Source organism: Herpailurus yagouaroundi, unplaced genomic scaffold, assembly GCF_014898765.1.
Source record: "Herpailurus yagouaroundi ecotype Mexico unplaced genomic scaffold, PumYag 191, whole genome shotgun sequence".
In the NCBI taxonomy this organism is placed as follows: Eukaryota; Metazoa; Chordata; class Mammalia; order Carnivora; family Felidae; genus Herpailurus; species Herpailurus yagouaroundi.
Genome location: NW_024412422.1, coordinates 16,714,571 through 16,728,755, shown reverse-complemented (window position 1 = coordinate 16,728,755; position 14,185 = coordinate 16,714,571). Strand labels below are relative to the sequence as shown.

The 14,185-nt window shown below is 51.9% G+C and overlaps 1 protein-coding gene across 1 annotated transcript in view; it reads right to left on the bottom strand.

Annotated features, from left to right (window-relative positions):
- The window catches only part of LOC121010126 (transmembrane protein 132B-like), a 34,076-nt gene extending 20,608 nt beyond the window's left edge, over window positions 1–13,468 (bottom strand). The window contains 5 exon segments of the mRNA XM_040443474.1: window positions 8,799–8,944; window positions 10,263–10,398; window positions 12,383–12,407; window positions 13,097–13,168; window positions 13,386–13,468. Coding sequence (XP_040299408.1) covers window positions 8,799–8,944; window positions 10,263–10,398; window positions 12,383–12,407; window positions 13,097–13,168; window positions 13,386–13,468 — 462 coding nt within the window.
- Window positions 13,469–14,185: the final 717 nt, after the last annotated feature.

Here is a 14,185-nt window from a genome sequence, read left to right as displayed (position 1 = left end):
CCGTTAAGAGGAAGAAACTGAGGTTCTTGGAGTTGAACCGACTCGCTGAGCCTCACAGTCAGTAGTCAGGAGACAAACCTTGCTTTTCTGCAGCAGGGGGAAAACACAGTGGTGGTTATGAGCACGGACGGCAGAACAGCACAGGCCTGGCTACACATCCAGGCCCCTACTTATGATTTGTGAAGTCTTGGGCGTTACTTACCTTTGCTCAGTTTCCCCCTCTGTAAAGTGGGGATAGTGACATACCCTCCCTCAGAACTAGAGAGCCTTACGTGAACTAGACACAGGAGTTCCTTAGAATAGCGAGTCTGTAATCAGCATCACATCGAGATCAGGCGCTGTCATAGCTTGAATGCTCTCTCTCCTGTGCTTTGCGGCATTTTTAAGAGGCCAGGCAAGTCGGAGTGGAACTCTGTTATTACTGCTGATGGCCTGGTAGTCGTTCCTGCTTCTCTGAGTGGCAGAGCTCTGATTTTCCCTGGAGAGACCTCACTTCCTCATGCTCCGTCTGTTCCGATTGCATACAGCCAGATCCAGGAGTGGCCGGTGACCCAGACGTGACAGTCATCACGTTCCTGTCCCCTGAGCAAAGCAGCCAGGCCGGAAACGAGATGGGGCGTGAACTGCTCCCGTCAAGTCAATCCCAGGGCTTTTGCTGAAACTCAGGAAAATGAAACTCCCTTCCTGCTGGGCATGAGCAGAAAAGGGGGAGAGAGAAAGAGAGAGAGAGAGAGAGAGAGAGAATCCCATGAAGGCTTCACGCTGTGAGCATGGAGTCAGACATTGGGCTCGATCTCATGACCCTGGGGTTATGGCCTGAGCGACAATCAAGAGTCTGACGCTCCACCAACTGAGCCACCCACCCACGTGCCACAGAAATGAAGCTGTTCATTTCTCTCACTGAGCTCAAAATGAATGCATCTCCAAAAGGGACAAGGCAGTAAGAGCCAGGGTTAAGCAGCGTCTGAGACCTGCAGCCCACGAAGGGCCCCAAAGCTCTGAGAGCCCCGTGTTCCTGAGGACACAGGTGGCTGCAGGTAGCTGGAGACGGGCCAGGGAGGCTTCGCCCCGGGAGGAGGGAGAAGTTCCGGTGACATTCTGGGCCAGCAGAGAAGCTGGGGAACTTGCCACATTAAAGGATTTAAGAATGTTCGTTCTTAACGGAGGTTGCCAAAACCGTACTGGGGGAAAAAAGAAAAAAACCCGTCTAATTAATATTGAAATCATAATCTACACAGCGGGAGCCGAAGGTTAAGAACAAGGTGTTGTCTCCAGTCCAGAAACCAGGAAATAGATGCCATATCTCCAACCAGAAAGAGGTGGCTGATGGCGACATTACTGAGAGAAGGGAAAACAAAGCCAGGCAAGAACTCTGAACTGCCTGACGGTTTATATTTGAATTCTCGGCTCCTGGGGTTAGCCAATGGGATGGAGATGATGCCCAACAACTTGCAGGAAGTGCTGGCCACCATGGCCAAGGAAGAGGCATCCGTCTTACGTCTCAAATCCCAGCTAAGAACCGCGTACTTACGTTCTGCGTTTCCACAGCCAAGGCTAAGCCCAGGGCTGACGTCCTACGGTTGCCACTCCGGATTGAAATCCTCCATATGTGTGCACCTGCTGGTGTGCATATCAACATGCTCATTGCACGACCTAGTGTGAGCTCCTAGGTGTGATAATAATTCTATTATTGTTAGTGGTAGTGCCTCCTTTTGACTTTACCTCCTCCAACTCCACAGTACGCAACCAGTCAAGACCCCAGTGCAGCTCTTCCTGCCCATGGGCTCTGCACCCGTGCTTTAATAAAACCACCTTTTTGTACCAAAGATGTCTCAAAATCTCTTTCTTGGCCGTCAGCTCTGGATCACCACCACTCCAAAACCCCATCCGTATAGACCCCATCAATGCAGAGGTAAATTAGACATGGTTCCTGCCCTCAGGAAGCTGGAATCTCAGGGAAGGACCAACCTGTCCCATGCATATCCTCATAAAACCAGTCCAGGAAGCCAACAGGCTGATCCCTGTGCAAGGCAGGGTAGCCGTGGAGTGAGAGAGGCCAGGAGGAAAAGCCTAGGCAGAGGAGGGGCCCTGAGCCAGCTGGGGACCTAAGTGTGGTCCAGCGTCCCCACGTAGAGGGCTTCTGTCAGGAATGAAAAGTTCTAGAAAAAGTCAGGTTCAACCAGAGAGACCCTTGACCCAACTTTGTATAGTGGCATCATGATGTTTTCCGTTGTATAAGCCAGGACACTTCCTCTTAAGGAGAACATGCTTGAGCCCGTGTGATGTTTCCACTACAGAAGACCAAACTACCATAATTAACCTAAGAGCTTACGGTAGACGTGCCGGTCGCCATTGTGTATCACCTGGGTGCAGGTGCCTCCAGCCAGAATCTTCCATAAGGTCCTCACCTCCGTCACTAAGGCTCAAGCATGCCCCTCTATGGGTCTGCGTTCAGGAAGCGGATCAGTGATCACTTTATCACTTCCTCTAAATTCACCCAATGTTGAACCATCTAAAGAGACCTTGGGAGGTGAGCTCATTTGGACTTATTCCACATTCACCCAGGAACCGCAGGCTTCCGACCATCTCCAGAGATGACATCACCTTCTGCTTAGTGACCAATTTCCTTTGCATTTCTGAGCAAACAGCAGTTCAGATTTTCTCTGACGGCACATCTATCAGGAAACATACCCATTGTAAACTAAGTGTGAGAAGAAGATGCTTCCCTGGGGCAGGAAAGCCTTTAAAATGTTAATGCAACTTTTTGGGAGTCTTTTGACACCTCATTAGTGCTCAGTCCAGTGGATATTGGGAACCTGAAAACTTTATTATCGCGGAGTAAGTTGGTAGGCGCCACCTTCCAGAGCGGCAATAGCGTTTTTGGCTATTTCTGTCCAAGAATGAAAAAACAATCCAGCCCCTTGCTGATGATGTGGGACTGGCTTCTGGTGTTCTGGAAGCCAAGGTTCACTGGCAAACAATACAGTTACCAGTAACGGAAAAACAGCAGCCCAGCCCTCAGTCACAAAGGTAGATTCTCAAAGGTTGCACTGTAATCGCACCCTGGAAATCACATTTGTCTTCCTTCCGGAAAAGACCTTCAAAGAAACTGGAAAGAAAAAGGAAAAACAAAACAAGAAATGATACAAGGTTTAGAGGTGATGTGGTTAAATACAGAAGTGTTTTTGAAAGCTCAAAAAAGCTCGCTCCAACTAACAGATCCCTTTGGTGGAGGACTAGCAGGAACGGTACTTTGGCTACTCGTTTCTGAGGACGGCCTCTGTCGACACATCCACGCTGAAAATTCATTAATGCGCAGTGTGGGGAGGGGCAGCTCTGGGGCCTGCAAGCACCCGTGAGCACCTGCCCACTGGGCGACCCGGGGTGAGTTTCCTAACGTCTCTGCACCTCTGATCACACGTCTATAACATCACGTGATAAATAGTCTTACCTGCCTCAAAAACACGTGTGAGTTAAATGAGTCAGCAGTGCCTAGCACATCGTGAGAGTGAGAGGGAGTGAGAGGGAGTGAGAGCTCCAAAAAGAGTTAACTAGTTCTTTCCCTCAGGCTGGTTATCACCCTCCACGGACAGGACACATATCCGTATCCCAGCTGGTTGCCCACCAAGCCCCCTGCACATTGCTGTGCTCAGAGCAGACCATCATCCCTGTTGCAACAAAAGCATCCCATGAAGCAAAACCCCACTTGGGCCAAGGTTGCAAGCCCCAAGTCAGATCACTTGGACAAAGATGCTCCAGATACCAGTCCTCTTGGAAGATGTCCAACAGCAGGGTCTTCCCCAGGGACGTCCTAGCAAAGACTAAACGACCACAGAGAGAGCTCACTGCATCTTGGGAAAGAGCTCTGGAATGAACTGCATCTCCCCAAATTCACATGCCGAAGCCCTAACCCCAGCGTGACTGTGTTTGGAGAGAGGGCCTCTGGGTGGGGGTCATGAGGATCCGGTGAGGTGATTAGGGTGCAGTGCAATAGAAGCGGTGTCCTTATAAGAAGAGGGACAGACACTAGGGACCTCCTCCTCTGTGCATGTGCACAGATAAAAGGCCATGTGAGGACACAGCCAGGAGGCAGCTATCTGAAAGCCAGCAAGAGTGGCCTCACAAGACACCAGCCCTGAGAGCACCTTGCTTTCAAACCTTACTGATAAAATGAATTTCTACTGTTCAAGTCACCCAGCCCATGGTATTTTGTGAGGACAGCTCTAGCTGACGGATTTCCCTAATACATCCGTCCTACATACACATTAGTACTTCTGTGTGTGATAAACACTGGTGAATGAGATAGAGTTCTTATCCTACGGAGCTTTGAATCAAGCGGAGGTAAAACATTATAGACATCCCTACACACAAGCTCAATTCCTAAAGGGACACGCAAATTTACTCCCAGATTGGCAAAAACAAAAGCAAACTCCGAGTCTAATTCCACGGGTCTTAGACTGGATATTTTTGACAGAATGCTTACTTTGCCAATGAATCATTTAGGCACATTCTGTATTTCCAGAAAGACACAGTTCTTTCTTGACATCCTGGTCCTGCTCATTCAATCTTTCCATAGTCCACTCCTGCTAGATGCCAGGGCATGGGGTTAGAAAGAACAGGTGTGAAGGAACACGGCACATGCAATTGTGGTGCTCAACTTGACCTTCTCAACCATCTATATGGTAAGCACTATTTTTCTTCTCTTCTACAGACAGATGATGTGTTTTTCTTTGATAAAAATTTGGAACTAACAACTACTGGGCAAGAAAACAGAAAATTTGGAGTGCAAATTTGAAAACATGGTAATTGAGCTAAGGAAGGTGTAGCATTGGCATGTTATACATATATGGGGATTTTTTCTCCTTCTAGATAGAATTATAATCATTCATCCATCCATTCATCTATCCGTCCATTCATACATCCATACATTCACTCACCTGTCCATTCACTCACACATCCATTTACTTATCCATCCATCCACCCATCCACTCATTCACCCACTCATTCATCCATTCACTCATCCAAATCATTCATTCGTCCATTCACTCACCTGTCCATTCACTCACACATTCACTCACACATCCATTCACTTATCCATCCATCCACTCATCCATTCATCTACCCATTCATCCAATCATTCATTCATTCTCCCATCCATTCATCCACTCGTCCATCCACTCATTCATCCATTCCCTCATCCAAATCATTCATTCATGCATTCACTCACCTGTCCATTCACTCACACATCCATTCGCTTATCCATCCATCCACTCATCCACTCACTCATTCATCCATTCATGCATTCATCCATTTGTGCACCACGCGTTACCTGAACGCATACTTCGGTCATTTTTCTATTCTGTACATTAAGATGACCAATAAACAAACAACCAAGTGATACAGATTCCCCACTCGGAAGAACCCATTCTCACAAGAAAAAATAAACAAACACAAATAATTAAGACGTCCGTTGGGAAAGCCCTGAGCAATTGGGGATAAAAAGACGTCGTGGCAGTTTGGACAAAAGTATAGATGTGGAGAGATGTTCTTGGAAGCAGAGCTGAGGTTTTCGAAGAAAGAAGAATCCCATGAGCGTATGGCAACCTCAGCTGCTGTCCAGCTTTCCGGGTCCGCATCCTGACAGCCTGCCCCTTGGGTTTCTGACGTGCCTGCCGCCCCCACCGCTGTAGAGACCAGCTCTGTGCATTGCTTCTCTTAGCAGATGCGAGTGCCATGGTTTCTGTTCCTCACCAGCTGGCTGGTCAGGTTAACACTGCGGCTGCTCAGGGGCACAGCCAAGATCGGAAGAGAGACTCTTAGAGTCAACACCCACCATCCTAGATTGGCTAAATACCGTGTTATTTCCTCAGCCAAATCACCTCCTCCAATAAATGCAGTTACAACATCATCTTATCCAAGTAAAAAGGGATCTTCGAGGGTGAACACTGACCTCCTAAAACTTTAGTTAAATGAGAAAGAATGCACAACAAGAACTAATTAAGTGTGTTTTGCCCTATGTGAAGTTCGGCCAGTAGAGAAATACCGAAGGAGCCCCAAGGCTCACGAGTATTGACCACAAGGCTTGTGGTTTATGATATACCCAATCCGCCTACATCCCGAAAGCTCCAGGAGAAGCCGCAAGCCCTGAGGTCCAACGCCAAGCTCTGAAGGTGACTTCATTCCATTTTTCTCCCTTTGCCCTCACGTGCCTCGAGTCATGATTTCTCAAACTTCAAGACAGCTGTAAACTTCCGGCAGAGAAAAACTCAGGTTTTTGCTACCACGTAAATCATGATTTTCAATCCCCGTGCTGGGCATCAGATAACTCTGAAGTCTGCGTAGCCTACCACTTAAACTCTATTTTTGTGGCCTCTGATAATAGGCTATCCTGGTGGTATACACTTTCAAAATCCAGCTACCTGTTGGTCCCTGCAGAAAATGAGGAAAGACATTTCAAATAAGATAGCACTTAGAGAAAAATTCAATAAAAATTCAGCTCAGCTCAAAGCACACTTGCTGTGTCAAGGGGGTAATAGCTAATATGGGGAGACAGGAAAGCTGGAGGAAACTCCCATTATCACCGTCCCTGTGGATGGAGAACGTCCATCAGTAGCCAAGACTAACTAGATAATAGCATCCACCTACCTGCCCCCCCGGGGTCACTGCGAGGAAGCGACTGGCCACTGGGCTTTATGTGTCGTTCACCAAGTTTTCTCGATTAAATGCATCTGTACAACTTGCAGGCAGAATATAAAACAGGTGAGTTTCTAACCTGCGCACGGAAAGCTGGATGCTGGGGAGGCAACAATAAAGACAAATTGCCCCTTCCGGCGAGAGTGGGAGCATCTGAACCGAGAAAACTCGAAGGGACTGGCAATCCAATGAGAGTAAAAGACCAACTTTCGTGTCTGCAACATGGTGAATGAGTGGCCACCCCATGTTTGTTAAATAAACGTGAGGCAGTGGTATTCAAACGCTCATTAGTAATTTCTCTCTTCCTGCTATCCTTCTGCCTGGGGACAGCTACAGGGACCCCAGAAGCCATTCTGGGAAGCTGGGAAGCATGACCCACCTACCCTGGCCACCACTGAGTCGTCCATTGGTGAACTTGCCCCAAACTGGGTCTTGAGGCAACAGCCATGGGTTTGGGGGGGTCAAGTCTCTCTCTTAGCTCTTTTCTTGAGAGGTAGGGGCATAAACCCAGGAGCAGCTGGTGGCCATTTCATGCCACCTACATGAAAAGCAGAGAAAGGAGTCCCGTAGGAAGGGCAACAAGGAAGCACCTTTGTAGAAAGAAGCAGAAATATGAGCTCCGGGGCTGGTTTCAGGTTATCCTTAAGCAAGATGGCGGGGGGAGGCGGAGAGAGTCTCCTGCCCTTGGGGTCGTTGAGGCGTTCTGTCACCATAGCAACACACATCAGTGCCCTTTCCACCATGAGTCCGTTGTGGGGGGTGCCGGCCTACAGTCTCTACATTTCCCCCATCATCCTAAAGCGTGTAAAGCCTTCCCACCTGCACCCCATTCTCACTTCCTGTTCACAGACAGACACCAGCTCCTGCACTCCCAGCCACACATCCTCGGCCTCGCCGCGGGGAAGGGAAGATGAGTGGGTACAAGAGGCTGTCACTAAGGGTCACAGGTGAGGGCTCACCTCCGCTGTGCTGCCAGGTTTGGGGGCGACCCAAGCCAGCAAGAGCCTCTGTCCACTTCCTCGCCTGCAGATCTGGGAGTCCTAGTCTATCCTATCGTCGTTCCCAAGGATGGACAGTGATTGGACAATGACTGGAGAAAGGAAAGGAGGGAAGGAAGGGAGAGGATTAGTATCTTGCCAGGCGGAGGAAAGGCCAGCCGAACCCTGGAAAGAATGAGTCTCTGAGACCAAGCCCTCCAAAGGTCGAGATGGGGACGGAGAGGATAGAACAACCTGGATGCCTCCCACCGGGGGAAGTACTGGGACACGCACCTTACAGAAGACGAGCGGAGGCTCAGAGACCAGTCACTTCCCCGAGGTCACAAGGCGGCTCAGGCGTTGAGCTGGGGCGTGCCAGGCTGCAGCGTCACGTGGGGAAAGCCTGCGCTTGTCGCCGTGACTGGGGCTGGGGGGAAGAGGGGGGGGAGTCTGGTTTTCAACGTGTTGGTAGCTGTGCAGGATTGTATCACGCCACGGTGAATAAAAAACACGAAAAACGGAGGGGATTCGGTCCGTGGCTGAGTCTCCCTCTGCGTTTGATAACGAACAACAAGCAAAGCGAAGCCTTGATGTTCTGTTATCACTCGGGGCCCCTCTCCGTCTGCGGTGTCTGAACCGAGAGACAGGTGTCTGTCAGGCACCTGTGAGAGGGCAGGGCGACCAGTGATCTCCCGGTTCCGTGCCAGGGAGGAACAGAATCCTGGTCTGCGTGAGGGGGAGGGACAGGACCGAGAGGCAGGCAGACAGTCAGATAAGGTAAGGAAACTGAGGCGGAGAGACAGGACGTCAGAGAATCCCCACGCGCAAAGAAACCAGAGGCAGAGTGGCACAAGTGGGACCCCCGTAGTTGGAAGGACAGCCGGAGGCAGCGAGAGGGGCTGGCAAGTGCAGAGATGGGGCACAGGGGCTTTCAGACAGACAGAGTCACGGAAATGAGGCCAAAGACGGTCGGAAAAACAAATTAACTTCTGCTCCGGTACAGGCGTCACAGCCTAACCCCGAGGACGTGCCAGTGTCCTCCCGACGGCAGAAGAGGGACTCACGGAGGTGATGAAGTTCAAGGTCTTGAGAAGACGAAGCCGTCCTCGTTATGACCCCTGAACACACCTGCCTGTGTCCTCTAAGAGGCAGGGACAGGAGCGTCTGGTGCAGAAGGAAGGGGGACAGGCAGGTGCCCAGCAGTGAGGCGGCCACAAGCCAAGGGCCGCCAGGGGCCGCCAGAGGAGGAGGGAGGGCGTCATCCCCGGGGCCTCCTGAGGGCGCAAACCCTGCGGACACCTTGGTTTCAGCCCCACCCACGCTGATTTTAGACTTTCGACCTCCAGGGTAGTGAGAGGGCACATTTCTGCTGTTTTCAGTCATCCCCGCTGTGGTCAGTTGTTAACAGCAGTCACAGGAAAGGACACGCCATCGGGCAGAGAGAGACCAGCCGGAGAGGGAATGACAGACAGGCGGGAACACGGCAGAGCCTGGCAGGCAAGGTCGAGCGCGCCCAGCTGACACCGTCTCCGTCATGCGGGTGGGTCCACTCATTCGCACACCCCAGCGCCGGCACTGAATCATCAGTGTTTATCTCTAATTCCTTCCCGGCGCCTGAATCTATTAGCGGTTCAGTCGAGCTCTGCCTAATTACGTCTGTAACCTGCTAATGCAACCGTCTTTGTTGACTGGAGGCGCCTTCTTCCCCGCCGTGGGCCAAATGAAAATGAAATAGCACATCCAGTTGCCACAGAGCTAGCATGCAAATATCGGTCGCTGAATTAACACCCAACCCTGATGAGACAGCGGCTTGTGGAGCAAAGCTCTGGAAGAGAAGCCTGGAACCCCGGCCCGTGGCGGTGGCTTCGCCGAAGAACGAGGGCCCCCTGCCCCGTGGCTCCTGTCATATGGACACGGGTAGGTCCGGTCAGCAGGGGAGACGCGGCCGGAGCCGGGTTGACTCTCGGTCCTTTGGACAGAAGATGGGATGGGGCGCCTGGGTGGCGCAGTCGGTTAAGCGTCCGACTTCAGCCAGGTCACGATCTCGCGGTCCGTGAGTTCGAGCCCCGCGTCGGGCTCTGGGCTGATGGCTCGGAGCCTGGAGCCTGTTTCCGATTCTGTGTCTCCCTGTCTCTCTGCCCCTCCCCCGTTCATGCTCTGTCTCTCTCTGTCCCAAAAATAAATAAACGTTGAAAAAAGAAGACGGGAAGGGACAGGGAGACAGGCAGATAGAGACAAGAGCCACACGTTGAGTAGAGTCACAGGCAGAGGAGCAGAGGGCCGGACAGAATATGCGAGTATCGGTGCAGACGAGTAACAGAATGAACACAGAAACAGAGGCGGCGGGGAGAGAGAGAGAGAGAGAGAGAGAGAGAGAGAGAGAGGGAATGAGAAAGCCAGGCTGGTTAAAAAGAGTAGGAAATCCAAGAGAGAGGCAGGCGGCCAAGGACACAGAGACGAAACCTAACAGAGCAGAGAGCGGGCGACACAAAGACATACAGAGAGGGCATCAAAGGGAGATACGGAGGGAGAGGCAAGGGGACCTCGGACCCAGGGACGCGTGCGGTCCTCATGGCCTGTCCCACCCCACACCTGTGACTACGGTGTTCCGGATGTCAATCCAGCCACCCCGGCCCCCGTTTAGCTGCATCCCGGTGCTTATCCGGGCATCCGGCAGGTAGCGTGTTCTCAGCCGACACATGTTGGCAAGGACACAGGAGAAGGAGGCCTAAGAAAAGAGAGGAGCCCCCCAGAAGGGGGGTTCCCCCAAACCCCTGCAAGACACCGCACTTGTCCACCCCGTTCTGTGAAGCTTCCGTGGGGCTGATTATCCGTCCCCGAGCCACACAGCTGGGGAGTCACACGCCACCCAGTCCTTGAGCAGATGACTTCCTTTAACCATTCATGCTTCAGCAGGCTTCTCTCTCTTTCCCGAAGCTCTTTCTTCCCCAGCGCCCCCCGGTGTGGTGTGACGGCTGAAAGCCGGGTTCTGGGGACGGCGGGCCTGCTCCAAAAGCTACCTGTGCTTGGGAGAGTGAGTCCCCCGTTGGCTCATCTGTAAAAGGGACATGCTGAGCATTTCCTCTCGCTCACACGGTTTTGTTGAATTTTTTCTTAACATTTATTTTTGAGAGACAGAGCGTGAGTAGGGGAGGGGCAGGGAGAGAGGGAGACACAGAATCCGAAACAGGCTCCAGGCCCCGAGCTGTCGGCACAGAGCCCGACACGGGGCTCGAACCCACGAACCGGGAGATCATGACCTGAGCCGGAGTTGGCCGCTTAAGCGACTGAGCCACCCGGGGGCCCCTCGCTCACACTGTTGAATGGCTGATGGTGACAAGGCGTTGGAAACATGTAAAAAGCACGTGTGGGGCACAGTTAGTGCTGTTAACAGTAACTACTGATTTCATGACTCACGGCTCCTCATTCTTCCTGGCAAACTCCTACCGATCCTTCAAAACCCCATTCCGGTACTGTCTTTACTTTCAAGCCTTCCCAGGTGAAACGTGCCCCTCTTGGAAGAGTCAGCCCTCTCTTTAAATACGGAGACGTACCGCCCCGTAGCATATGGGAACATCGCTTACATACCTGTGTCTCAGCTCTACTGCACAAGTCCTGAAAGTGAGTATGGGTACAACTTGATCGTTTACGCCTAGAACCAAGTATATAGCACCTGGAGCAGAGACAGTGCTTGAGTGAATTGGTAAAGAGCTGGGGGAGGGGAGGGGAGCTGGGGATGTGAGAAATGTCACCACATTTTCCGTGGCAGAAATTCTGAATGCACCCCCACCCTGCCCCGACCCTGAGCCCGCCGCGGTCCCCTCCCCCTCGCCAAGAAGCGAAAACTCATCTCGGGAGCGTGTGATCGGTTAAGTCATTTTTGGGGGAGAACAGCTAGGCACAAAGAAAAGCGGTCTGTGTGTCAGCAGGGGAAAATCTGATAGAAAACTGTGTCTTTTTCCGTCAAGGCTTTGGCATTGAAATCTCTCAGGAAAGGTTACAAGAGGGTAGCAATAAACCAAAGTCTCTGAAAACCAGATCGTGTGTTCTACCCGTGGCCTCCACGCCGAGCCCCCTCCCACGCCCGTTGGAAGCAGGTGCCCTCAGAAGGGGTCCTCGAGGGGCCGTCCTTCCTATGTGCCATTTGAACAATGGACAGGGTGACTTTATTTCCCTTTGTGAGAGTTATTCACCACGATGTTTCTTCTTCAGACGAAACAGAAAGGAGACGTATTTACTGAGCCAGCCTGAAATAAAGAGTAGATGATTTGCTAAATTATGATCATGCAAAGCAATTCTGACATGCTGCCCAGCGCTTCTGAACAGGACTCGGAGCACAAATGCATAAGCGTCGGCCCACAGGCAGCAAGGCTGTTTTTGATTTCCAGTGTTACATCCAAGTCAGCTCTCTCATAACTTTGCCTAAGTCTTAGAGCACAGAAGGGGCTCCTATCTTTTTTTTTTTTAATGTTTATTTATTTTCGAGGGAGAGAGAGAGAGACAGAGTGCGATCGGGGAGGTGGGGTGACAGAGGGAGACACAGAGTCTGAAACAGGCTCCGGGCTCCCAGCCGTCAGCACAGAGCCCGACGCGGGGCTCGAACCCACGAACCGTGAGATCATGACCTGAGCCGAACTCTGACGCTCAACCGACTGAGCCACCCAGGCGCCCCAACGGGCTCTTTTCTTAAGGCTACAGGAAGCAGGGCTCACGCTGAACGGTCTGGCGTTGATCTTGCTAGAAGAACACAAAGGAAACATGGCGGCCGTTGCCTTCATCCAGAGAAAACACTTCCTCACCCTCTAAACGATACCTCAGTAGTTTGGGGAAACCATTTGGGTTCTTTTTTTTCCCAAAGAACTCTCAAGTTGCCAAGCAACCATTTTCAGGGTCCCCTGCTTAATGAGAACTATGATCACCAGCCTTTTATCCTATGGAAAGGTCTCAGTATTTTGCTTCCAAAGGTTGTACTCCAGAAAATGGTCCTGGTCTATGATCAGGAGGGAAAGGGAAGGTAACCTATACCTTCTCTTCTCCAACGCTGGTCACAACACGCCATTGTCCAGAACGGGTCGCTGGCCGGGTCGCGGGGTCTGTGAGGATCGCAGGTCTGACAGGGGGTTTGTGATGCCTACCCGGCCTCGGGTGGGGAGGTGATCATCGAACAGATGGGCTGATGGCACCAGTCTTCTCCTGTAGATTTACGTCTGGGCGGGAGCAGGGAGCCCAGAGTGTCTCTGCCTCTGTCTTCCGTTTGCTGCTCCCAGACATCAACCCTCTAACCTCCATTTGGAAGAGGGTCCCTGGGGTAATGGTTTCGGAGAATTGGTGTGAGTGGATCCTACTACGAAACAAAGAAAACTCCATGCCTTCCCTGAACAGATTAACGTGAGGAGTGGTGTTTTGCATGGGGAACGGGACCGTACCTGCCTTTGCCTTCCTCCCGACACGTCTCATCATCTGTGGCTTTGAACCCTCTCGAGCTCCCCGGGTGAAATCTGAAAGCAGGGCCGAGGGAGGGCAGGGAGAGGCCGAGAAGGGGGCAGAGCGCCCCGGATGGCAGGCAGCAGGTGCAACAGGCAGGGGCGCTCCCATCCAGGCTTGTCTTGGGGGACGGACGAGCAGATTTGGGCCCCGCCTGCCAGTATCTTGGGGTTCACAGAGAGGCCTCAGCGGGCATCGCCGCAACATCGCCATGGTCTCAGCGCCGCATACCCCTCAAGGCCGCGGCCCGGAAACCCGCTCCCACCATGGGAAGGAAGGCAGAGCCCCATCCGGAAGAGAGGTACAGCAGCCATCTTGGCACCACGAGGCAACAAGTATGGGGAAAAGATCTCAAGAATCTCAAAAACTCTGATCCCGATATCATAGAACCATGGCGCCGAAACAGAAGCTTCCAGGCCTCTTGCCCTGGAGACGAATAAGCCCCGATTTCATTTTGTTTTGCTCTGTTTCACTACCATGACTCAGCTATTCTGTTGCTCACAGACCAAAGCATATCTAATAGCCACCCCTTCCGATGGCTTAGGGGAAGCCCAAGGGAGGCAAAATTAAACAAAAAAAGGCCAATGGGACATTAGCTGTCTGTGAAAGGCAGGAGAGAAGTAGGGAAGAGGGGAGGGGGAAAGGAAACCGGCCAGGGAAGCTTGTTCTCGGTGTTCTTTGTGGATCTGGGGGCAAGGGTGGCATACATTTACTGTGGGACCCAGGGAATGTCTCGGGTGATGCAAACACCGAGTCGAACAGCCTCTGGACCTTCACGTACTCAGATTAAGCTTCTCTGTCTGTCTCCCCCAGACCCAGATGTACTTTGACAGCAGAAAGCCGCACGGCAGGTTCCTATTGTTTTATGGATTATTCTAAACCTTCCCCATGTTCGCCATTGCGTGCCATCTTATCTCGTGTCTGGATCGTCAGCCCTCCCGCACCAGAACTTCTCCCGGGGGCCCCCCAGATTTTAAAGAAACAGGCACGGGAAGCGATACTCCACAAGTTACCGCCTTACGAGACCCCAG